A 25583-nucleotide genomic window follows, 5' to 3' on the forward strand; every position below is an offset into this window, starting at 1 on the left:
ATTTATACTGTAACTCTTTCTCAGAAACAAAGATTCATTCTCTGCACCCATGTCTCTCTCCTGACTTTGAGTAAATCTGTGTAAAAATAATATACACCAAAGTCTGGAGATGTTACCAAAAAAAAAAAAAAATTTAACATCAGTCTTTTGGATTACCTTGTGCTGTTGAAAATGTCTAATTTGCAAGAGTTTTTAATCTAAAGTAAAAAGTACAAAAATGACATCTTCATCTGTTACTACAGCTATTCTCAAAATAACCTGTAAAACTAAAGCATTGAGTTGGGGTATCAGACACGAGGCTTTATTAAGACTATAGAACTCTTAAAATGCTTTCATGAACTTTATAAACAAAGACATTAACAGCTCCTTGAGCCCCGAGGTAAAGTGAATAATGTTACATTTTACATTTTTAACTTAAAAAAAAGCTTTCACACATGATATGCAACAGTCATTGTTCTGTGATGCAGAATTGCAGAAAAGTGGAAACACATTTTTAAGCAATCGAATCATCATCAAGCACACAGAAGGGCTTCTTGAGCTATACACTGTACCTTAGCGTAACCTCTGTATCACATGACCTCTGTATCACACACCAAATACAACAGTCTCAGTTCACAAAATGCTAGACGACAATGTACCACACTAACAATCTATAAAATACAAAATGTATGTGTGTGTGCGTATATATATATATATATATATATAATATTTATCCAAAATATGAACTTATTTGAAGTGTTACAGTTCTATAAAACACTCTGTGCCTGGAAACTCAGGCAGATTGAGTTCGTATTTTTTCTGCATGTCATAAGGAAGAAAACGTCCAGCCAAAAAGTGTTTCCCCGAAAACACGGCAGCACATTTCTTGGGAGCCATTAGAGAGATGAGAACCTCTGGATTAATCCCGTCTTTGCTCGGCACGTCGGAGTCCCACCCTTCAGAACGGGAAACATTAGCATTTACACGGAGACACGCTCTGTGGTTCCTGCTTTAAAATCTGGAACCGAAACTGTCAAAGTGAACATACCTGATGGGACGTCCACACTAGCGATGGGGATCTTCACCTGTTTGAGGGTGGCCAGTATTCCACAGTAGGGCTCCTTCACATCCTTAAGGTCCGTTTCTGGGCCCAGGATTGCGTCGATCACCAGATTATAGGCGTCGTTTATCAGCTGTACCTGAACAGTAGGGGCGGGGACAAACGGGGCTTAGAACTGCATTCGGAGCCTGCGTCTCCCTCCTCGTACCGACGGCCGTTGTCCTGATCACGATTTATTACACGCAGTCTGAAGTGCACCAACCTCTGTGGGGAGATATGAAAGGAAGGGGATGTCCATCTTCTCACACTGGACGGTGAAGTCCTGATTCAAGCTGTGAGGGGAGCGTTTGGGATAATAGATAGTGGGCTCGTACTCCTGCGTGGGGGACAGAGAGAGAGAGAGAGGGAGGGAGAGAGAGAGATGGAGTCGTTGAGGAGCTGCAATGGCTATGGTGATGGGCTTCCTCCAGGAGACACTGCACCTCCATAGACACACATTTCCTTCCCTGCACTATATGGTTTCTTTCCTCTTACAGTCACGTGGGTTTGGAGGAGTGATACGGCACTGAGGGATGACAGGCCCAAAAATCACCTCAGATAACTAGACCACTGGTTTTACCGCAACCTTCAACTCTTCAATGCATTTTTACTTAATAATGCAAAGTAGATGACAAATGGCGAAGAACAGATGTTAAACACTCTATTTTAACACGCGCAATAAAAACAAATTACACGTAAAACGAGTCGTGAGCCGAAAGCAACATACAACAATCTTCAAATCTTTTATCTTCGATTTCACTCTAAATTCCTTCGTTACATAATGTGACGTGTGGCCAGATCTCTAGTCCAGCTAGACGTAGACAGATGTCCAGTTTGTGCAGCACGCAACGTCGTCACGTAACCTACAAAACAGGAGGCGGGAACCACACGGCGTTCTGTCTTTTCACTCCATTCATTCTTTATCTTCATTCCTTCTCAGAAGAGACTTCCACTGTTCCGTGCATTTCAGGAATGCTGCAATCTGAGATTCCCAGCCAAGCTACGGCCTTTCACGTACAGTAACAGGACCTCATTAGCAGATTACAGAAGTACCTTCCCAGCACCTGAATGCAGATGAAACCTGCATCTTCCATCCTGATCACGTATGGTAAATGAGCATTCTTTTCTAATCCACACATTCATTTTTAATACTTTCTTTTCTGTTTTATGTATTTTAAACAGATTTTTTCCTTATTGGCAAAAACCTACAAATTTGACATTGTAAAGGAATAAGTCTTGACCACTGCATTGCTGCGGTATTTTTAGTTCTTGGGTTTACACTGTGCGATGTTACTCTAGAGGTGTTTGTCACATAGTGCGCACACAATACTTACAAATATGCGCAGGTGTCTGGCACACACCAGCCCAATGGAGCCGTTCTGCTCCGGCCCGCAAATGACCAACACCGTAGGCTGCTTCTTGCTCAGAGAGCTCAGAGGATAGGCCTACAGAGAGAGAGAGAGAGAGAGAGAGAGAGAGAGAGAGAGACCCCGACAGAGAGGCCAGCAGCCAGTGAGACGTCGCCATTAAGCCAAACCCTTCATCACTGTCACTTCTATCAATAGCAAATCTGAGACAAGAGGAAAGACGATATCTATAACTAAGCCCATTACAGCGAACTCATACCAGCCATTACAAGGGCAGGGAAACAAAGGTAAGGCAGCAGTGCGTGATACAGACTTTAAATATGGCACTTTCCACTGGCCTTCTAAACTGGCCTGGGCCAGCAGTCCTGTTCAGATTTTCCCCACACGGCCTCCCCTTGGGCCAGGAAGCCCTGCGGCATGTGCTGGACTCCTCCCAGCGACAGCCATGGCTGTAGGATTTTATTCATGACCTGAAAGCAGATGGCCTGAACCTACATGGAGGTTCACTCGTGAAACGCTTCTGGGGGGATTAGAAGACTGGGGATGATCCCCTGATCCCTCCGCGCTGATCAATTCTCAGATAACACACAACACGCGTGGAGTTTTGCTTTTAATTGCGCTGTTATATTCAGGTGTAGCTGCCGAGTTCAGAGCAAGGCAGGAACCATGGCGTTTACGACAGTAACGCGGAGCTCAGTCGACTGAGGCTGCCGGGACATTGTAGATTCAACATTAAGCCCCCACGACCACACACACACACACACACACACACACACACACAGACGTCTGAAGGGTACGTTTATGTCAGGGAGTGCAGGATTGGGCAGGGCGTGACACACACACACACACACACACACACACACACACACACACACACACACACTGCAGGATTGGGCAGGGCGTGACACACACACACACACACACACACACACACACACACTGCAGGATTGGGCAGGGCGTGAGTGTCTTGTGCTCTCAATGTTCTGCTGTCTTGTTTTGCCCTCCTGCCCCACTCATTCCAGGTCTTGGAAGTAGAGGGGCAGAAGTCGGGGCAACTCTGTGCAGCCGCGGCCTGTCTGTACACTTCTCTACTTCTCTACCAGCACAGGGACAGAACCGGCAGTGCTCCACACTGTTCTCCTCTAGATATATTAACTCTCCACACTGCTCCCCTCTAGATATATAATCTCTCCACACTGCTCCCCTCTAGATATATAATCTCTCCATACTGCTCTCCAATATATATGTAATCTCTCCACACTGCTCCCCTCTAGATATATAATCTCTCCACACTGTTCTCCTCTAGATATATAATCTCTCCACACTGCTCCCCTCTAGATATATAATCTCTCCATACTGCTCTCCAATATATATGTAATCTCTCCACACTGCTCCCCTCTAGATATATAATCTCTCCACACTGTTCTCCTCTAGATATATAATCTCTCCACACTGCTCCCCTCTAGATATATAATCTCTCCATACTGCTCTCCAATATATATATAATCTCTCCACACTGCTCCCCTCTAGATATATAATCTCTCCACACTGTTCTCCTCTAGATATATTAACTCTCCACACTGCTCCCCTCTAGATATATAATCTCTCCATACTGCTCTCCAATATATATGTAATCTCTCCACACTGCTCCCCTCTAGATACATAATCTCTCCACACTGTTCTCCTCTAGATACATAATCTCTCCACACTGCTCTCCTCTAGATATATAATCTCTCCACACTGCTCTCCTCTAGATATATAATCTCTCCACACTGTTCTCCTCTAGATATATTAACTCTCCACACTGCTCCCCTCTAGATATATTAACTCTCCACACTGCTCCCCTCTAGATATATTAACTCTCCACACTGCTCCCCTCTAGATATATTAACTCTCCATACTGCTCCCCTCTAGATATATAATCTCTCCATACTGCTCCCCTCTAGATATATAATCTCTCCACACTGCTCCCCTCTAGATATATAATCTCTCCATACTGCTCTCCAATATATATGTAATCTCTCCACACTGCTCTCCTCTAGATACATAATCTCTCCATACTGCTCTCCAATATATATGTAATCTCTCCACACTGCTCTCCTCTAGATACATAATCTCTCCACACTGCTCTCCTCTAGATATATAATCTCTCCACACTGCTCTCCTCTAGATATATAATCTCTCCACACTGCTCTCCTCTAGATATATAATCTCTCCACACTGTTCTCCTCTAGATATATTAACTCTCCACACTGCTCCCCTCTAGATATATAATCTCTCCATACTGCTCCCCTCTAGATATATAATCTCTCCATACTGCTCTCCAATATATATGTAATCTCTCCACACTGCTCTCCTCTAGAAACATAATCTCTCCACACTGCTCTCCTCTAGATATATAATCTCTCCACACTGCTCTCCTCTCAGTGGGGAACCGTCAGGGCCATCTACGCCCTCTCAGAGGGCCTAAAATATTCTTAAAACATTATATATATAATTATCCAATTTTATTTTATCTACTTACAGTTTTACAATCGACATCTAAACAATTACAAAAATATAAGCAAATAGATTATTCAACCGTGTCTATTCAATCTGTGTTGGAAGGTGAGGGGTTAAGTGGAAGCCTGTGAGACTGTGTCTCCCCCTATCAGGACTGTGATGCCCGCTGTTCGTTTACAGAGGGCCTGGCAGTTATAATTCAGCGCAATACCAGTTTCAAATGACAGCAAAATTGACCAATCATATCCTCCCTCTTAGTGGGCGGGCTTAACTGTATGATAATTTCCGCCCGCTGTGGCGACGCTAGCTGTTGTTAGCCTACCGCCGCTAGCTAGTTTCGATTCGGCCCTTTGACGTCCTCATTTACATATTCCGCTTTCGAGAACCATGGAGCTGTGAAACCTTATTTTGTTTGGAAACTTATTTTGCTTAACTAGTTATCTAGTACAAATGCTATTTGAACGCACTACATGCGTTTCTAAAGCTATACTATCGTCTCGTTTTTTTCTTTATTCTTTATTGCAGTTTATTAGGAGAGGAAAAAAAAATCGGGGGGGGGGGGGGGTGTAGCGGGCCCAGGTTTAATGGTCACGGTTCGCTACTGTCTCCTCTAGATATATAAACTCTCCACACTGCTCCCCTCTAGATATATAATCTCTCCATACTGCTCTCCAATATATATGTAATCTCTCCACACTGCTCTCCTCTAGATACATAATCTCTCCATACTGCTCTCCTCTAGATATATAATCTCTCCACACTGCTCTCCTCTAGATATATAATCTCTCCACACTGCTCTCCTCTAGATATATAATCTCTCCACACTGCTCTCCTCTAGATATATAATCTCTCCACACTGCTCTCCTCTAGATACATAATCTCTCCATACTGCTCTCCTCTAGATATATAATCTCTCCACACTGCTCTCCTCTAGATACATAATCTCTCCATACTGCTCTCCTCTAGATATATAATCTCTCCATACTGCTCTCCAATATATATGTAATCTCTCCACACTGCTCTCCTCTAGATACATAATCTCTCCATACTGCTCTCCTCTAGATATATAATCTCTCCACACTGCTCTCCTCCAGATATATAATCTCTCCACACTGCTCTCCTCTAGATATATAATCTCTCCACACTGCTCTCCTCTAGATATATAATCTCTCCACACTGCTCTCCTCTAGATATATAATCTCTCCACACTGCTCTCCTCTAGATACATAATCTCTCCATACTGCTCTCCTCTAGATATATAATCTCTCCACACTGCTCTCCTCTAGATATATAATCTCTCCACACTGCTCTCCTCTAGATATATAATCTCTCCACACTGCTCTCCTCTAGATACATAATCTCTCCATATTGCTCTCCTCTAGATATATAATCTCTCCATTCTGCTCTCCAATATATATGTAATCTCTCCACACTGCTCTCCTCTAGATATATAATCTGGCTGATTTCCTCCACACACACACACACACCTCCACACATGCACGCCGCACTCACGTGAGCAGCACACGTGCACACACATGCTCACACTGACACATGCGTGCATGTGCGCAGACAATAATAGAGGTGTTGTTAATATGATACTCTGTAAAATAAAAAACTGCTCTAACACAGAGAAATCCAGTCGGAACACACAGTGTGCTCCATCGGGCAGAGCAATGAAAACAACTTCCTGATATCTGGAACTGGGATCGGTCACTGGTCTCGGAGAACTTCACAGAGCCCCTAGTCCTGAGGGAGACAGATCGAGTTTGCTTTGGCGTATGGCCTGAATAAACAGCTGGACTGTGAAATCAGAGAGTGGTAAAACTCTGACTACTGTGCTTGTCGTCACACAACACCACTGCTACCGTTCCAGGCCAAGAGCCGCCATCCCCGATGTTTTTCTAGGTCACAATTTATGGCGCGCCCACAAAGACTGGTGCGAGACAACTCACACTAATTGTGATGGGAGCTCATGGCCAGAAGAAAATTAACGCCTGGAGGATTATCCATAATGGAAGCATGCCAGGGTTCACCAGGAAACACACCCAGGGGTCACACTTGGCTCAGTTACGCCACAGGACGCTTTTCAGTCTGACTGTTGACAGATGGGCCTGCCGCTGGACGTCCGTCCAGTTTGGGCCGAGCTGGACCGAGCTGGACCGAGCAGGGTTCCTCCGTGCGCCTGTTCAGGTACAGGGACCTGCCTGTAAGACGCCGGATACCAACACTGATGCAGACAGGCGAGAGTGGAGAAAACAGAACAGGAAGGTGGAGAAGGAGAAGGTGGTCTGGGTGGTCTGTAGCGCGTGTGACCTTTAGAGCAACGGGGCATAGAGTGCAGGTCAAAGTTCAGTCCAGGAGAGCAAAGCGGGCAGGTCACAGGTCACAACATGCTTCAAAGACATGGCGTGTTCTTTATCGTCATACCAGTTCTCCTCCCTGGATAATTTTTTCTCATTACCGACGTGTTATGGCTCTCAAATAACCACAGCACTTGATTCGCACAATTAAACAGTCACCGTACCGTTTTCAGAGAGGAACTACCATTTACTGTTGTCAGGTCTGTGGAGTTAGTGTGGATTGGGCAATTTTACGGCGCTGAACATGCGCGTGTGGAGATGTGCACACACCTTGGTGATGGTGACTGCACAGGCATAACCCCACATCTCAATCAGCTGCTGCTGTCCAAAGCGATAATCCTTCAGGAGCTCCGTCTCAATGGCAATCATCTCCGTTTTACTACAGAGGGGGTGGGAGAGAGAGAGAGAGAGAGAGAGGATATATACCTGTGAGGTGTGTATCACTGCAACAAGACGTGTTGTGAAACAGTATTACAGCATTGTACGGTAATGTGGGCACTGCTACATAGAAAGTGATGTCAGCTTTCGAAGCAACACGCCACAGTAGTGTGTAGTTATGCTGAGTGCGTTTTCCCTGAACTTTCTCTCAGTCCAATCTACCAAGATAGGTTAGCTCGAACTCTAAGAGGTACTGAGGACAAAATAATGAAACTGAAAAGGAACACATCAGAGCCAAGATGAGTGTATGCGGCAGCCCACAGAATAAACATCCTCGCTTTTCATAAAGTAATGAGTCTAACAGAAAAGATCCCTGGAAGTGGTTTTAGAGTGTTGATTCCAGTTCAGAAGTTCTCCAGATGAACTAAAACTGCTGCTAGTTGTACCATGTTACCAAAAAAAAAAGTGTTACAGCTCATTTAAAATGTAAAACCTTTTAGTATTTATTCTGGCCTGAGTTGTGGTGAGTTTATTTTGTACAGCGTGTAATATTTATCCTTACATCACATGATTTATTAAATCAATCATTTGCCTTTAGTCTTGAACTCCTGGATATAATGGCTGTTTTGTCTACAGAGCTCAGTTGTATGACAGCAGTCTGACAGCAGAGCTGGAGGATAATCAGCGCTACCAATTAACTGCATTTTTCCACTGGAATAAGGCTCCTCCTTTGACAACCAAAGACAGCCAAAAACAAGAAATTGGTCATAAAGTGTCCCTGTTGGCTACTCAGCAGGCTGGCTCAATGATAGACTCTTCCACAGTAAAACAAAACCCATAAAAAAGAACAAAGAATCCTCTACATCATTGTGTCCAATCAACACATAATTTAAAAGGTAAATGAAAACCCAATTAAAAAAAAGCAAAAAGCAAAAATCAAGGCATCTGGACAGCTTGTGCCAAACATACATCCTAATCAGAGACACGAAGCGCCTCTATTTGTCGTGGAGTATGTCGGTTCAGGGTTGGAAAGCAACTCTGTGGGGCACGGGGGTCTCCGACAACAGCACTCGACCGAGACATGCCATCATATTTAGCTTCCGATCGCCGAGACACTAAAGGTCATCTTGAGTTTATTTGAATCGGCAGAACCATTTGGTGGCCGCGCCAGCCTGGACGGTCGGGTCCTGTGGCATTTGCGGACTCCGACGGAGCTACACAGCTGTAAGCCTGAGTGCGCCCCGGCCTGCTTCCTGCCTCGCTGCGATCCAGTCCCATCTGTGAAGTTCACCTCAGGCCCTGGCCTCCAGAGTTCCTCTCTTATTCCTCTCATTCTGTCTAGGACACGGGAGAGTGGTTTTAACACATGCTTATCGAGAGAGAGAAAAAAGAGAAAGGACGTCAGACAAAACTTTAAAGACATTTCCAAGCCAAAATTATATTAAAGAAATGGCTTCATTTCACCTTCTTAAAGGCAGCACATTGTCAAACTGGCACCTATTTGCAGAGTGGCGTGAAGTGATAACATTCTGCACACATTTGCTTTGATAGGTTTCCATGAGAGTCGGTTCACTTCACTCCGTTTTCAGATTCTGCATCAACAAAGGTACAGTCACAAAGCTTCCTGTGTTGCTAGGATCCCGAATACCCCATGGCATCTGTTCAACAAGAATTATTTTCACATAAACTAAATCATGACAGATTGACTACTGATGATATTTAGCAACTGCAAAGTAGTTGGATTTCTCTGTGGAAAAACACCATGTCCAAGTGAATCTGTACTGCAGTGGTGCATGACTTTATTTATAACGCGGGCCGATATTACACAGACACCTGAAACAGAGGTCCACAAGTATTTACATTACATGTTGATAGACTTCCCCACATATTTCCATGTTGAATTTCCTGTTCAAGATGTTTTTTTAACTCATACTTTGTTTTGACATAGACATGCTACCTATGAAATAACGTGGATAAACCTGTTCAAAACTGCCGTGTTCTGGTTTTATGTTGCCTCAGTCTTGCTGATAAACAAACAAGACAAAACAGTAGAAAGAACGAAGATTCAGAGGTTTGAACGTAATCACCAGGTAGTGCTGTTTCACATTTTCATTAAATTGTCACATTTAATTTGTGGTGGCTGGTATATTTATTTCATAAACCTTTCTGATATTTTCTTTGGCGGGCCCCAGTGTGTGTGCGCCTGGTCCATGTCTGGCACCGCCGCTGTACTGTATTGTGTTGAACAAGCTGCACTGCGCACATCTCACCACTAGAGGGAGGTGGAACGCCGACACATCAAACAAGATCCGAAATCGGCGACAAATTCAACTCGGAACGGGCGCGGACTGGCTCTGCATTGTTGCATATCTCTGTAAACAAGCAGGTTTTAAATGGACAACACTATTAGGCAGGGCACCGTACGCAGACATATGCATGCAGGAGTGTTAAAGAAGTAACAGTATCAGGCCCTAGGTTCCCCAGGTCTCCCACAGAGATCCCCTGGAGTCTGCAGTAATGTCCCCATGGGGAATCACACTCCCCGCCATATGCTGAACATACAGATCCACTGTAATCACATGTCAACTAATGAGGCTGTTTGCTTCCAACACACAGCCAGCGGGCCTGCTGAATATACACTGGGGTGGCGACTGTCTCCTGCACAGTAGCTTGTTCACCACACACACACACACACACACACACACACACACACACACACACCAAGCCTTTAAGGTGAATGCATGAAAGCTCCACATGACTACAAAACTGTAGCCTACAGGAATAGAATGTCAGGGTCAAAAGGGGTTTTTTTTGGGGGGGGGGGGGGGGGGGGGTAACAATCGCAGGCGTCAGCTAATGAGCCTACAGGCAGGAGCGCTTGACTGCTACTTCAGGGCACCTAAATGGGGCTTCACTTTTTCGGAGCCTCCCTTTTCCCTCTTTAAGGTCGCACCATTGTTATAATCCAGGCACCGTTGCTATAATCCAGGCACCCTGCACGGCAGCTAAATAACAGCCTCTCCAGATCCCATCAGCTCACTCGCTCGGTGCACACGATGGCAGCATGCTCGAGCTCAGGCTGCCGTAACCAAGGACGACGCCCAGAGACGGGGCCCGGACCCACGTGATCATAACATGCAACGCTACGGAGAGGACAGCTGCTGTTTAGAAAACACGGTATGATCTCCCGTCATACTGCATTTAAACACCGTTTAATTCAATTACTTTGTAGTGTACCTGTTACACAGAGACATCACACACAGTGGATCATTCAATCCTGGAAGCAAACAGGGTTCAAAAAGAATGAGATGAATAGAATTAGATATTGTGGCATTCAGGCCCAGTGGGGGGGGGGGTCAACCAGCAGCCTCGGTGGGGGTAAACCCCCAAAGTGAGACCCACCATGAAGGGGAAGGTTGGTTCAAATAGCTTCTGTGGTACTTCGATCTATTACCTGCTGATTCATGTTGTCTTGAAGACGCTGTATTTCTATGCAGACAAAAAAAAAACACTTGCGAACAGAAGATGACGACGATGAAGATATAGAAATGCAACATTTCTCATCCACATCCATACTTTTCATTGTCCTTTGATGTATTAAAAAGAACTCCATTGCTTATATGCAATTAAGCACTGTGCTGACGATTAGCAGACATAAATAAGAGAGGCGGACAAATTCGTCGGTTTGTAATTCAGAATTCAGACCCTGTAAAATGTGAAAGGCAGACTGCTGACTGAGCACTTTTTCATCACTGTGGGAAAGAGTCCTGCAACCAGGGATTAGGGAAACCACACAAGCTGAGCCTGGCAAAGTACTTCGGTGGACCAGGGTCAATTTTTTAGCTTGTGACAGGTAGAGTTCTGTGTCCATCAAAGGAATACCATGACTAGTCTCAAATCCACCCTCACGTCATCTCGTTTGTGTGGAACTGGAGACGGCAGATATTCCAGTGCCGCTGTAGTCTTAAGATACATTTGGGAGGCACAGGTAAGAGGTCCTCCCCGCCTACTTCTGAGAGCTCTAGAAAGTGGTTTGTGTGGCTAAGAGAACACGCATCATGTATCAACTTGATTCACAGCACTAAGGGCCGATGTGCTTGGATCTGAAGGTACTGGGTCAGCTCTGTTGGAACACAGAGAACCATCGATAAATGTGTTGAGCCACTCAAGAAAAGCACCACTCTTTGGTCATTACTTACTCTCTCGTTGAGCAGGAGATCACAGGAAGTGATGTCGGTCAGACAAAGATTAATAGCAGCCAATAGCAGTGGAGAACAGGAGGGTGAATTGGTTCACAACGACATTCATCTCAGTCAGAGGAACACTCAGGAACAGATAGTGATTTAGTAGCATCCCAGCTGGGAACTATGGCTAGTGTTACATTGAGCTGACACTCAGGACCTGGAGATGCAACAGTCTTGGCACTGAAGGCTGACGTGCGTTTATATTAAGAATTAAATACATGTTGAAAATATTTCACTTATCAACCTTTCCCTGTCACTTTTAATATCTCCAGAGAGCAAGTTCAGCTGTTATCTCTGATTTCCGGAGACACACCACCATCTGGCTCATTCGTGCGCGTCGAAAGACACCGAACAAAAAACAAGGCCGCACACAACCCCTTACCTGCTTCTAGTGTCCCACACCACCTCCTGCTTCTAGTGTCCCACACCACCTCCTGCTTCTAGTGTCCCACACCACCTCCTGCTTCTAGTGTCCCACACCACCTCCTGCTTCTAGTGTCCCACACCACCTCCTGCTTCTAGTGTCCCACACCATCTCCTGCTTCTAGAGTCCCACACCACCTCCTGCTTCTAGTGTCCCACACCACCTCCTGCTTCTAGTGTCCCACACCACCTCCTGCTTCTAGTGTCCCACACCACCTCCTGCTTCTAGTGTCCCACACCACCTCCTGCTTCTAGTGTCCCACACAATCTCCTGCTTCTAGTGTCCCACACCACCTCCTGCTTCTAGTGTCCCACACCACCTCCTGCTTCTAGTGTCCCACACCACCTCCTGCTTCTAGTGTCCCACACCATCTCCTGCTTCTAGTGTCCCACACCATCTCCTGCTTCTAGTGTCCCACACCCCCTCCTGCTTCTAGTGTCCCACACCATCTCCTGCTTCTAGTGTCCCACACCACCTCCTGCTTCTAGTGTCCCACACCATCTCCTGCTTCTAGTGTCCCACACCCCCTCCTGCTTCTAGTGTCCCACACCACCTCCTGCTTCTAGTGTCCCACACCACCTCCTGCTTCTAGTGTCCCACACCACCTCCTGCTTCTAGTGTCCCACACCACCTCCTGCTTCTAGTGTCCCACACAATCTCCTGCTTCTAGTGTCCCACACCACCTCCTGCTTCTAGTGTCCCACACCACCTCCTGCTTCTAGTGTCCCACACCACCTCCTGCTTCTAGTGTCCCACACCATCTCCTGCTTCTAGTGTCCCACACCATCTCCTGCTTCTAGTGTCCCACACCCCCTCCTGCTTCTAGTGTCCCACACCATCTCCTGCTTCTAGTGTCCCACACCACCTCCTGCTTCTAGTGTCCCACACCATCTCCTGCTTCTAGTGTCCCACACCCCCTCCTGCTTCTAGTGTCCCACACCACCTCCTGCTTCTAGTGTCCCACACCACCTCCTGCTTCTAGTGTCCCAAACCCCCTCCTGCTTCTAGTGTCCCACACCATCTCCTGCTTCTAGTGTCCCACACCATCTCCTGCTTCTAGTGTCCCACACAATCTCCTGCTTCTAGTGTCCCACACCACCTCCTGCTTCTAGTGTCCCACACCACCTCCTGCTTCTAGTGTCCCACACCACCTCCTGCTTCTAGTGTCCCACACCATCTCCTGCTTCTAGTGTCCCACACCACCTCCTGCTTCTAGTGTCCCACACCACCTCCTGCTTCTAGTGTCCCACACCACCTCCTGCTTCTAGTGTCCCACATCACCTCCTGCTTCTAGTGTCCCACACCATCTCCTGCTTCTAGTGTCCCACACCACCTCCTGCTTCTAGTGTCCCACACCACCTCCTGCTTCTAGTGTCCCACACCACCTCCTGCTTCTCTGTAATCTTCCTTTTTTTAATTTCATGCAGACATACAAGTCCTACATTAAACCCAGCACAAGGGCTCTGTCTGCATTTTCACCCATCATTAATCTGATCGCCTTAATCCTTGTCCTCCACTTAGCTGCTTATTAGGTAGCCCTGCTCTACAGCTCTAAAGGCAGTTCATGACGAACAATTCTGTGTACTCAGAAATGAAGTTACTCTGGTTATGTGTTGTTCTCTAGACAGCTTTTGCACATATCCAATGAGTTCATCCACGAATGATCAATCCTATATTAATGGCTCACTTGTATATCAAAAGTGATGTGAAGTGAACTCACTTCAGAGTGCAACAGAGATTCTGGAGATAGTCGATTGCACCTAACAAATTACTGTAGAATGTGTGAGCTTTCACATCCAGCTGTAAAGTGCATGTACACTATAAATTATTCACCGTGTGTACACTCCTCGAAGCATGCAAGTTAGAGAGATATGACCTATATCTTAGCCGGGTCCAACATTACAGTATGGAAATGAAGAAGCAGGTCCAGGTGAAAACCACCCCAGGGTGCTATATCTTGTAAGCATATAAAATCCTGGATCCATCTGGTAAAAAGAAGATTTATTTCAGGAGGCCAGAGGAGAGTATACGCTGTGGTCCAGCTAGTGAGGGATTGATGCTGTGAGAGGGGTCCATACCTCCACGGAGGAGGGCACTCTTGTGGGCACAGTGAGCAACAGCAGACCACACACACAGAGTTCAACATCAGTCTCGTCCTCTAGCACGCCATAGCATACAAAGGGCATGTTTGAGGTGCAGGGATAAAAATGGATCAGCAGACCATGAAGATTGTCCTGGAAGGTCCTCATAACTCTTGCAGACCCTACAAACCATCTACGCAACGCCTCCCAAAACGGCCTTTCTAACTCAATTTGGAAAGTCATTAGGAAGGCCAGGGTTTGGGGAGTTCATTTGACAGCCTCTCTTCTGTCTACGATGCCAGAAAACGACAATACATCAACTGTTCTGTGTTGGAGAGGGGCTTTCTGCTGGAACCGCGTGCCTGTCTGACAGTCTGGCAATGTCCGTGGACGACACAGAACTCTCTCCAGACCCCGGCCCAATCCCACAGCAAGACTACTCCGGGCCATCTGCCCACTACCATGACAGCAGTTTAATGCTGCAGGGGTGTGTGTGTGTGTGTGTGTGTGTGTGTGTGTGTGCGTGCAGGAGGGGGTCTTGATCAGATGATCAGCGCCTGGCTCTGAAGAAGACTTTCAGCCAGACTTCATATCGCCCTCAACTCGAGGACAGGATCATGGGCTCAGTTCATGCCCACATTCTGTAACATATGAACCGCCTCTCAGAATAATAATAAAAAGGTCTACAGAGGACTGAGTGATTGTTTTACAGTCCACTGAGTTTCATCAAACCAGACAGTGGATGCAGCATGTAGTAGTTACAACACGCCAGTGATGGAAAAACCGTGTTCACAAAACGTGATTAGCAGTCATATATCCTGGATTATGCTTATTTCAGTGACATTTCATTACACAGTGATTGTGAAGGCAGCTTTTCCAATCGGCACGTTGCTCATGTAATTAAGTCCTGGCTCAACGTTCATTGTGTTGGGCGAACACAACCGTAACACAGCACCCAGGAACAGAGTGAGAGGACCTCACTAGCAACTGGGGGAAACCATGGCAACCATAGAGAGTCATCTGTGAAGCTCACAGTGCCTGCAGGCTCTCTGCAGAGGGGGGGAGACAGAGAGACAGAAAGAGAGGGAGAGACAGGTACAGGTCCTGCAGAACTGTACTGCAGTACTATGGAATATCTGAATGTTCGGGCAGTGGCTCCTATGATCTTACCAACCGTGACTGACTGGAGACAAAGAAAAAAATGTGTTGCCCAGACTGCAATTATCTCAGTGTGTGTCAATTTCTAATGGTACTTTTGGTGTCATTGGAGTGCAATGGAGAGACATTGTACTGGCATTTAACATCAGCCACAAACACAAGTATTAGCCTGTAGGAATATTAGCTTACCCTAGAGGTTCTTTTTGATTTTGTTTTTGTAGGAAGTAGGAAGATGATGATAACACTGCACAGAACCATTTAACACAACCGATGTACTGTAGATAATACATTAACAATTAATCTGTTTTTATATTTTTCTATCATGTATGTATGTATGTATTTGTTTCATGAAGTATGCATTACTCATAAAAAATATGTACAAATGTGCTTCTAAAATGTACAAATGTAGGAGTTTTGACTATGAAAAATGTTATGTAACATTAAACAAGGTTTGGCTTGCCAACATACTCCAAAGTTCAGCTTCAAGGTCCCCCACTGAAAGTAGGTAGCCTACTGAAAAAGACAGAAAGTCAATAACTGAGATGATTCGGATTCAAGCGGTCCGTGATTCTGTGCTGGTAATGATGGTAAAGACTGGGGTGCACATGTCTGACTTACAGCAAGCAACAGTGGGTACAGTTAGTCAGTAGGTACGTGAGAGTTAAGCCTTGTTTAGGGCATGTTTTATATTATTTTTGTCAGGAAACGGCACACGTCAGGTGAATACATCTTACCAGACACAAATGAAGGTACAAGACTATTTGAAAAAGCAAAACAGGGCTTTCCAGCTTGGTCGGTACGGTCAGGCTGTTTGTGGAGCTCAGAAACTTTTCTTCATTGTCCTATTAAACAGTTTCCTTGGGAAGGGGGTCTTATCACATAAGTGTGCGTCTGCTTTGGTAACGGAGAAATTGCAGGGGGCCGAAGCAGGAAATCACCCAGACGCTGGAGCCTGACAGTTTGAAGCAAAGACAGAGGCCTTGTTTTGGGCATGGTTTCCACGGACACCGGAACGTTCCGTCTGCCTTCCCTTTCCAGTTGGATCGAAAAGAGGAGGACAAAGGCAAGAGCAGGACAGCCAGAACTTTCTCTAACACACACACACACACACACACACACACACACACACACACACACCCACACACACCCACACACACTCGCACGCACGCACGCACGCACGCACACACACACACGCACGCACACACACACACACACACACACACACACACACACACACCTACCTCACACACACACACTCACACACACTCACACACACTCACACACACTCACACACACTCACACACACTCACACACACACACACACACACACACACACACACACACACACACACACAACGAAATCAGCAGCCAGCCACACCACCTAGATCTCAGACGACAATAATTTAATCGGGGAGGGTGTCCAGTTGACAGCTCACCACTGTCACACCTGTAAACAGTACCATTTGCAGGGTTGCCTTGGCAAAGTTGCAATGTGGTAAAAGCTTGGACTTCGTCAAGCTGTAATAACACATGAGTGGTTTTACTGCTGCTATTAGAACAGAGATATTCCTGTCAAATGTGGCTAATGATCCACATTAGTTTAGCTTTGTTCCACTCCTATAACCCACCCATTAAGTATGGGCTTCAAACTACAGTCATCCACGTTTTCACGCACATTTAAGTTGACCAGTGTCTCCAAACTGGCCTGGTTTAGTGGGCTGGTGCCCTGTCTGGGATTGGTTCCTGTCTTGAGCTACAGAGACACTGTGAATTAGATGCAAAAATGTCTTGAGAAAAAGTATTTAGAACATTTTAGATGCAGTGTGTGCAGTTCATCCCATACAACCGAACAGCTTTATTGTACGGGTTCAAAAAGAAAGTGAAACAAATGAAAAAATAACAAACGTGATAAATGTGTTGGATGTTAAATGAAGGAGAATGTGATATGATGGCATGCTAGGCTTCTCTCTCTCTTTCTTTCTCTCCTTCTCCCTCCCTTTCCTTCTCCCTATCCCTCTCACTCCTCCTCACTCTCTCTCTCACACACAAATTTCAACTTTTAGATCTCCGCTGCTGCTGAGCCTCACAAGGACTCGTCAGTGAGATAGATGGCCTCAGACAGCTCACCTCTACAAGGGATTTAAAAGCAGCATGTATATCATTTCCATAAACAAACATTGTTTTCTTTACTTTGTTTCTATCATGAATTTTTATCAACACAATTCTTAAAATATCTTCTCTTGGGACAGAATTTTAGAATGATATGCCAGGTTATGATGATATGCCATATGGTTATTCTCAATATTTTCCTAAATTAAATCATCTCATTCAAAGAGAATCCAATTTAAAGTCACTGCATTTTATTGCATTCATTAATGTATTAATTTATGATTTAATCATTTATTGTAACTGTGGTTGAAAATTACCCGCTCGAAAACTAGATGCGTAACTTTAGTAACCATCATCTGTTGTGCATCCTCTGCCATGCTGTTGGTGACACAGCAGGAAAGCTCAGCAGAAGTCGCACAGAACCTGTTCCAAGGTCTCTACTCCTCATCCAACACGTCTCTCTAACTGTGGTCACAACACGCTACGCAAAAACAAGCTTCCGGAAGCACACGGGTGAAGAGAGGATGCGATTCAATCCGGAGAGCAGCGTGTACGGGGACATCCGTACTGGAGCAGGACAGGAGAATGAAGTGACAGCACGGTGTGACAGGAGACTCGTTTGCAGTAGTTCCATGTAAATGCAGGTCGGCTGCTGGGTGTCAAGCTAAAATCATAAAAGTTTAACAGAATAAGGCCGAGTCTTATTCTTCTTTTGTACAGAAGCCTCCCATTAAGACTCCCAGCTGTGTCGTTACATCATCAGTTCATAATAGAAGGAAGCTTCTCATCTTAAACTGTTCAGCTATCCATTATGTATACATAGACAGTAATAAGGAGAATTACACACCTGCAGGGTTTCGAGCTCGGGGTTGTCTCATGAAAAGAACAGACACAGAACAAAAACATCCGACGGCTGTTAGAATAATCGTACATTAAAAGCCGGTAGGATTTGTTGTTAAATCTTAGACAGATGAGGCAAAGATTAACAACAACTAAATAATGGAAAGAGAGAGTACGGAAGGTAAAATGCACAGAGTCACAATCGCATATCACCTCATCTGCCCTAAATACTGGCATGTGATTGGCCCACTTCACTGATGATGCGAGCAGGTAGGATGCATGAAAGCATCCTGCTCCAAGTGGACGACTCCGGATTGACTGAGCAACCTTTTACTTCACAGCAGGACGGTGTGTCCAATCATGTTGTTACGGCAACAACTGTGTCTCTCGGGACCAAAAAGCAGGCCAGCCACTGGACATGGGTTTACTCACTGATAACCTAAAGAAGGAGGTACTCAAAATAAGCAGAGAAATGAAATGGTTTCAGTGCTGGCCAGGCAGAGTATCACCAGAGAACATTATTCAGACCTAAATATCCTTGACATAAAGCCGGCACTTTGCACTTTGACCTTAGTCACTAAATTAGTTTAAATCCAATGTGCTGGATAACGGAGCCAAAACCATAAATGTTCAGTTTACAGACAGCACTGCATGTTCCCTTATAAATACTGTACCAAAATCATAGAACGTTAGAGAATACAGATTCTGTATATTACTGTTAACATCCACTGCATTAAACTGAAATCAAATCTAAGATATCAAAGACACATTTACAATTAAACTCAAATTTGTTAATCACATATACGCTTGCGTCTAATTTCATCATTGTCTCGCCAGCCCAAGTGTGGCTGGATCGCCACCGCGGATCAGCGCCGTGAGGTCTCATACATGCAGACTGAGAGGCTCTGTGTGGGCGTGCGATGCCAGGTGTCACCTTCCTGCTGTCCAAAACCCGGCACAGACGCAGCTGCAAGCCATGCGAGCTCCCTACAGCTACACTGCAAACAAATTAACCACCATTAGCCCTACCCAAGCACAGCCCACACCACAATACAGGAGAGGTTGTAGGTTTCGACAGCATGGAGAGCAACGAAAAGACACGAGGAGGGAGAATATTACTTTATCACTGGCATCACTACTGCATTACTATACAAAGCAGTGCCTGATGACTTTGGTAACCAGGAAAGTTAATCGGCCAACAGCTCTTTTATTTATAAGATGGGTGTGAACAGTGTCCATCTCCCCTCCTCCGTCAGACAGCTAGGATAATGACCGTTGTCTGACTCGTAGGCAGAAGGAGTGGTCCCGACGGAAAGGAAGGAAAGGAGGAGGGGAAGAACTATTAGATTCTAATCTAGTAGAACTACTCCCCCGCACCTCGCGCTGCCAATCAGCACTCGCGCTAGTCTCGAGGGGGGCGGGAACGCGGTGAGCAGGTGAAGGGGCAACAGGGCGTGGCTGCCCACACACACCGTTTCCATATTCAGCCCTTTCATTACATGTTGGTGGGAAAAGGGTGCGGCCATGTCCACAACTCCATCACGGCCTCCACCACAGGGGCGGGGCGGGACGGCAGCTGACACAAATCGCGGCCAGAGGAAGTGACAGGAGGGAGGGTCAGCTCTCCAGGACGCCACACCAAAACTAGACGTGTCGTCTCTCCATTACCGCGACCAGCCTCGTCCACCACCAGGGAGCCACAGACTCGGACTTTGCGGCCATCTGGAAGGGTGTCGTTAGCGTTCTGTCAATACCACGCTGATTGCCTCTCCACAATTAAAGATTAAAAAGACGACCTCACACTTACAAATTGAAGATACAATGTCTTAATTGCACGTTCCTGCAGTAGATGACAAAAAAAAGATTCGTTTTCTGAAATGGGCCTGAAACCATGTTTTTACAAACAATTTGTGAGTAACAGCAACAAACACTTACATAATCAAAATCCAGATTGGCCATTATCCCAGTTTTTACCAATGGCAAAATGGCTTTTTAATAAATATGTAACAGAGCGAAACACTGAATCCAATTACCCGGTTGTCTCCTCTGACACAATAGGACAGGTTTGGGGAAAGTTCCTCTACAGTAACTGAAATGTCGGCGACAGGCACTCAGAGCTGGGACGTTTAACTGCGTCACTCCCAGACTAAGAGCTTCGTCTAAACCAGAGACTTATATACACGGTCTCTGGTCTAAACTGCTTCATGTCTTTAAAATGCGACTTGCGTTCCGACACGTGCGAGTGTCTTGCGCTTGTTCGCGTGCGCGCGCGCGCTTCCACTTTCTCAGACTGGGTTCCGCTCCACTGTTTCTATGGTGACGTAGCCACGTATAAACACGGCTGTCTGAAGTTGAGGAATATGAATATGCTAGAATATGCTTATTTGAACATATAAACATTAAAACATGGAACTATAAAGAGACGATAAGCAGTCTTCATAAGCTCACGCGTACACTCTTTGATGTTTTGGTCTCTCTGGTTCTCGCCCCATTTTTTTAAATAGCCTTAGTGAAAGGTTAATGGACAGCCATTTACAACGGTACCCTTTAAAAAAGTATTTAAAGGCACAAACGTATCAAGCCGTGCGCTAATCAGTATAATGATGAGCCTGGCAGATATCTGGGGCTCGTGCTCGAATCCCAGAATAACCTCCGAGCCGCCCCTGTAGCCCCTGCTGGAATGTGGCCCTGCCGTTGTCATGGAGACAGAAAGAGTACAGGAGGACCATTATTAAAAAAAAAACCCCTCTCATCAAACTGAATCTGTCCTCCCTCCATTTTTTTCCGTTATCTACTGTCCACCAAGCCATCAGAAGCGCCCGCCCACTGCCACGCCCCCACCCACGCACGGCTCCACAGTCCTCTGGGTCATGCAGACTACTCTCTGCCACTGCTTACATCACACTTTAGCAGTCATCAGCCTGCTCTAGAACATTTTAATGGTCCACTGTCGGGGACAGGACTAGTTTTCTTCCCTGCTTGCAGTGCTGTATGTGTGGAAATGAAGCCTAGGTGCTGATGTGAGTGTAAAGTTGAAAAGTCCCCTACATCTACTGGGGCACTGATATTTAGGACAGCTGTTTTACTGCTGGCCTAAAGGCCACTAAGCAATAATTATAACTATATCCAAGGCAAAACTTATTATTTCTTATATCTGCATGCAAATATACATGAGCTATTTTTAAAGTCTCAGAAAGGTCAGGTGTCCAGGCACACAGGCGTTGGGTCGCTGGGAGGTGTCGGACAGCGTCGGGCCATACGTGGCCCACACAGCTGGATGTAACTGGTCCCTGTCAGCACACCGTGTATACTGTAAGGGTATCAGCGGGTTTTTTTTCCACATTGTGCTTGATATACCAAGGCAGTGTGCTAGACTATCTCGCGCTACACTATTAGATTTTCCTATTGAAAGTCACCTTTTTTGTGCTAACGGTCTAGAGAACAGGCAGGACACTTGCCTTGATGTCACTGTATGCAATTTTATGCAAGACAGGTACTGAAGGAGGACAGGGAGTTCCTCAGAGCTCAGGGGACTCGTTTTAAGTTTCCTGCACCTTCGGGAGGCAGCAGTTTTCTTTTGAGTTTTTCTTTTACACAGACACCAGATCGGGGAGATCATCGGTTGCCTGCAGTTGGTTGCAGAAGTGCGTTTGTGTGTGCAAAAAATTTTTTTTGCCTACTCTCGGGAAGATGTGCATAACAGGAAGGTTTTGCTTAGAGAGCTGTTTGCTCAGAAAGCTGCATTAACAAACACCCCATTTTTGTTTAAACCGCATCCGGATTGAGAGCCGGACATGAGCCAGCGAAGGGTGAGGCTAATAGAGACAAAGTGGGATATAACCAAGGGTGCGGTTAGATTCACGAGGGAGTTCACACTCACACACGCACTTCACTGCCGCTCCAGACAGCCTGCGTTTGCAAGGGGCGTCCTCCTTTGGTCAGCTTCCTCCTTCCTGCACACACACAGCTCCCCTCTCTGCCTCCTCCTCCTCCACCTTCACCTCCACAGTTGCTGTGAGCCACACCTTTGACTTCATCAGCTGGGATTCCGTGGCTGCAAGACGAGGGAGACACCCAATCACAGCACACCCATCTTTCTACCCCAACAACCCTCTCCCTGTGTTGCCCATTCCACCCGGGCCGTTGGACAAATAAAAACGCTTTACTGCGTCATTTAGCCTTCCATCAGAACCCAACAGCTGAAGTGCAGCATGAGGAAACAGTATCGTGGGCGTCCTTAAAGACACAAGGCAAAATGTTTTCAACGTTTGTCTTGCTGGTTATAAATCACTGGACTGCTGTTGCAAATGGCAGTGCGGCTTCTGTTGGTAGGAGGAAGTTAGCTGCACAGCTGCAAGACAGCAAATAGGCTCCATGTGCTTCAGAACACCGTTTTTTTTAGCGATGATTGTGCAACAGCACTTAGACAAGCCTCGTGTGGTCAACAATGTCCAGGCAATACCTGTACGATCTAGCTGTAGGGCAAGCACTGGTGACTCCGCTAATCTGTTCCATTTTATAGCGCTATAAATGGGACAGAAAGAGGAATTAACAGATTCAGTGGAGCTAAGCAAAAACACGGAGGCTGCAGCACAGAAAGTGCTTTACTGTGCAGAGCTACGCAGGCACCAGGGTCATGTTTTCTCTGACCTGAAATTCAGCGGACAAGGCCCGAGTCCCGTCAGCTGTGTGCTTGGGGAATATAACAGTGTATTACTGCTTTGAAGTATCTGTAGAGTTCTTTCAAACTTCTATTCAGTCACCTACCATCAACTTTACCTCCTTAACCACATCCATAAAGACAAAACCATTGAAAGTTATATTTATATTATAATATTGAACTACACCTACCCTTGCTCACGTAGTGGGTGTGGCTTCAGTAAAGGGCCGTTTCTGTGCAAGGCAAGGTCAAACTGACTGCTATTCAGTGTACTTTGCTATTCCTTTATCCCTTCCTTTCTCTCTATGACACACAAACACACTTCAAATGAGTAAATCAAGTGCACTCCTACATCATCTAACTTCAATAATGGCCACAGTCAACAGCAACATATTTCCTAGTAGCGAGTCACAAATTATTTGAGTCTGTTCTCCGCTGCCTCTCTCCATTATTACATTTGGAGCCTATAAATGAATGTGCCCAGTAGGGGGAGGGGCTGAGGGGAGGGGGAGGGGCTGAGGGGAGGTCAGACGTGTGGGGAGGAGGGGGGGGGGGGAGCAGGAGAACCAACGCCCCCCACTTGCAGTCCTGATGGAAGGATGGTAACAACACGCCGAACTACCTGCTCTATGTGTGTGTGTGTGTGTGTGTGTGTGTGTGTGTGTGTGTGTGGCATAAGAGACAAATAACCATAAAGTCAAGTCTAGAGATAGTCAAGAGATATCATGTGATGTTTAAAATGCAACACTGCTCCACAACATAAGCCCTTACATCCTATCGTTGTCTCCCGGAGCCATAATAATTTCACCAGCCTCTCACTGACTGCCTCGTGGTTAAATGTCTGTGGGCAGACCAGATGACAATCAAGTGCCTCTTCTGCAAGCCAAGCTGTCATTACAGAAAACAAACTGCCCCTGCTTTTATTCTAGAGATCCACACCAGGTTTTGCAGGAAGGAAACGGCCTACGCAGACACGGAGGCACTTGAGCAGATCCCGGCTCTGCCCTTACGTCTTTGACAGCACCGATTCTCCCCATGGCCTCGTTGTCTCACGCTCCATTTTATTCACCTCTGCTTGGCAGCCGCAAATAACCACCAGCTGCCGGGAACTACCCACTCCAGGCACAGGTGTCCCTTACAGGCAGATCGTCCCAGACGGCTGCGGGAAACCCAAAAGGACTCCCACGCAGTCGCAGGCAAGGGCTGCCACCAGCTCCAGAACGCAGATCCTTCCGAACACCGTGTCGCTTCTCACAGAAAAGCACCGGGAGATAAAATGGGATGAATAGTTAACTATTTAATATTAATAGTTAACTATTTAATATTAATAGTTAACTATTTGCGGCTGTGTCAGGAGACCAAACATCTGTCAACGCCCATATTAGATAGTGTGAGGTCCGTTTAGAAATAAATGCTCATTTTGAAAGGGGGTACAGAAAAGGATGTGAACTTGGGCAAACTAGAGCATCCAATTAATGTATGCATCTCAGCAGGCATTGACAATTCCTGAAACCATGTGAGAAAATGCAACCCTGTACCTCTTTTTAAGGGTAATCATCAGTCCAAGCAGAGAAAGACACAGGCACTCCTGTGACTACAGTATCATGGTAAAGTCAGAGCAATGTGTGGCTGTGTTTACCTGAGGTATCGCAGGGGTTCTACGGTCTCAGGATCTTTCTCACTGGAGCCGTGGTTCATCTTTGTCGGGCGTTGGAGATCTCGATTCAGGTGATGAGATTCAGCCAGAGATTCTTGCGTACCAGTCAGCCTGCTTTCCTTTTGTTTTTTTTTTTTAACAATTCCTCCCTCTCTCTCTGTCTCCCTCGTTCTCGCTCAGTGTGCCGTTCCTCCCTCTCTTTCTCTCTCTCTCCTGTACAGGCTCAATGGCTGATAAATCGGTTTCCCCGCGTGCAGCAGCTGCCCTTGCTGCCAGTGTCAGCCAATTAAGAAGCAGGGAGACACGTCGAGAGGAGTCTGATTGGCTGAGCGCCCTGGTGATGTGTGCTCAGTCAAGCCAAAGGCTCCAGCGCTTTCTGAAGCAGCATCCTCAGGACAGACCAACTAATGCACAGCTGTACCTCCACAGCCCCGGTCAAGTCCTAATCATATCGGATACCCTACAATTCCTTTGCATGGTCATAGATGATCTAGAAAATTATACTAAGTATGGAAAATATTCAACATGTATATTATGGAGGAGCGGTCTAGGGTACGGGGGCTTTTTCAAAAGAGAGAAATGCCTGCATTAGGTATGAGAGTGAATTTTAAATTAGAGATAAAAATACTTTTTTCAAATTAAAACAGCTGTTTTACATGCAATTCCACGTAAATCCTTATTTAAAAACAGATATTAAATGGTATAATACATTACTAAGAGACAAG

The 25583-nt window shown here is 45.9% G+C and overlaps 1 protein-coding gene across 2 annotated transcripts; it reads right to left on the reverse strand.

Annotated features, from left to right (window-relative positions):
- Window positions 1-287: 287 nt before the first annotated feature.
- yjefn3 (YjeF N-terminal domain containing 3) lies at window positions 288-25125 on the reverse strand. Of its 2 annotated transcripts, XM_077024200.1 has the most exons (7): window positions 24841-25125; window positions 22422-22595; window positions 7578-7686; window positions 2413-2523; window positions 1302-1415; window positions 1028-1178; window positions 288-935 (listed from the first exon to the last, which is right to left on the reverse strand). In XM_077024200.1, the coding sequence occupies exons 1-7, from the start codon at window positions 24897-24899 to the stop codon at window positions 739-741; spliced, it is 915 nt and encodes a 304-aa protein (XP_076880315.1). In that variant the 5' UTR covers window positions 24900-25125; the 3' UTR covers window positions 288-738. The 2 variants fall into 2 exon arrangements, with proteins under 2 accessions (XP_076880315.1, XP_076880316.1); XM_077024201.1 differs by lacking the exon at window positions 22422-22595 and having other exon boundaries at window positions 24841-25117.
- Between the last annotated feature and the right edge of the window lie 458 nt (window positions 25126-25583).

This window comes from Brachyhypopomus gauderio, chromosome 12 (assembly GCF_052324685.1).
Source record: "Brachyhypopomus gauderio isolate BG-103 chromosome 12, BGAUD_0.2, whole genome shotgun sequence".
NCBI lineage: Eukaryota > Metazoa > Chordata > Actinopteri > Gymnotiformes > Hypopomidae > Brachyhypopomus > Brachyhypopomus gauderio.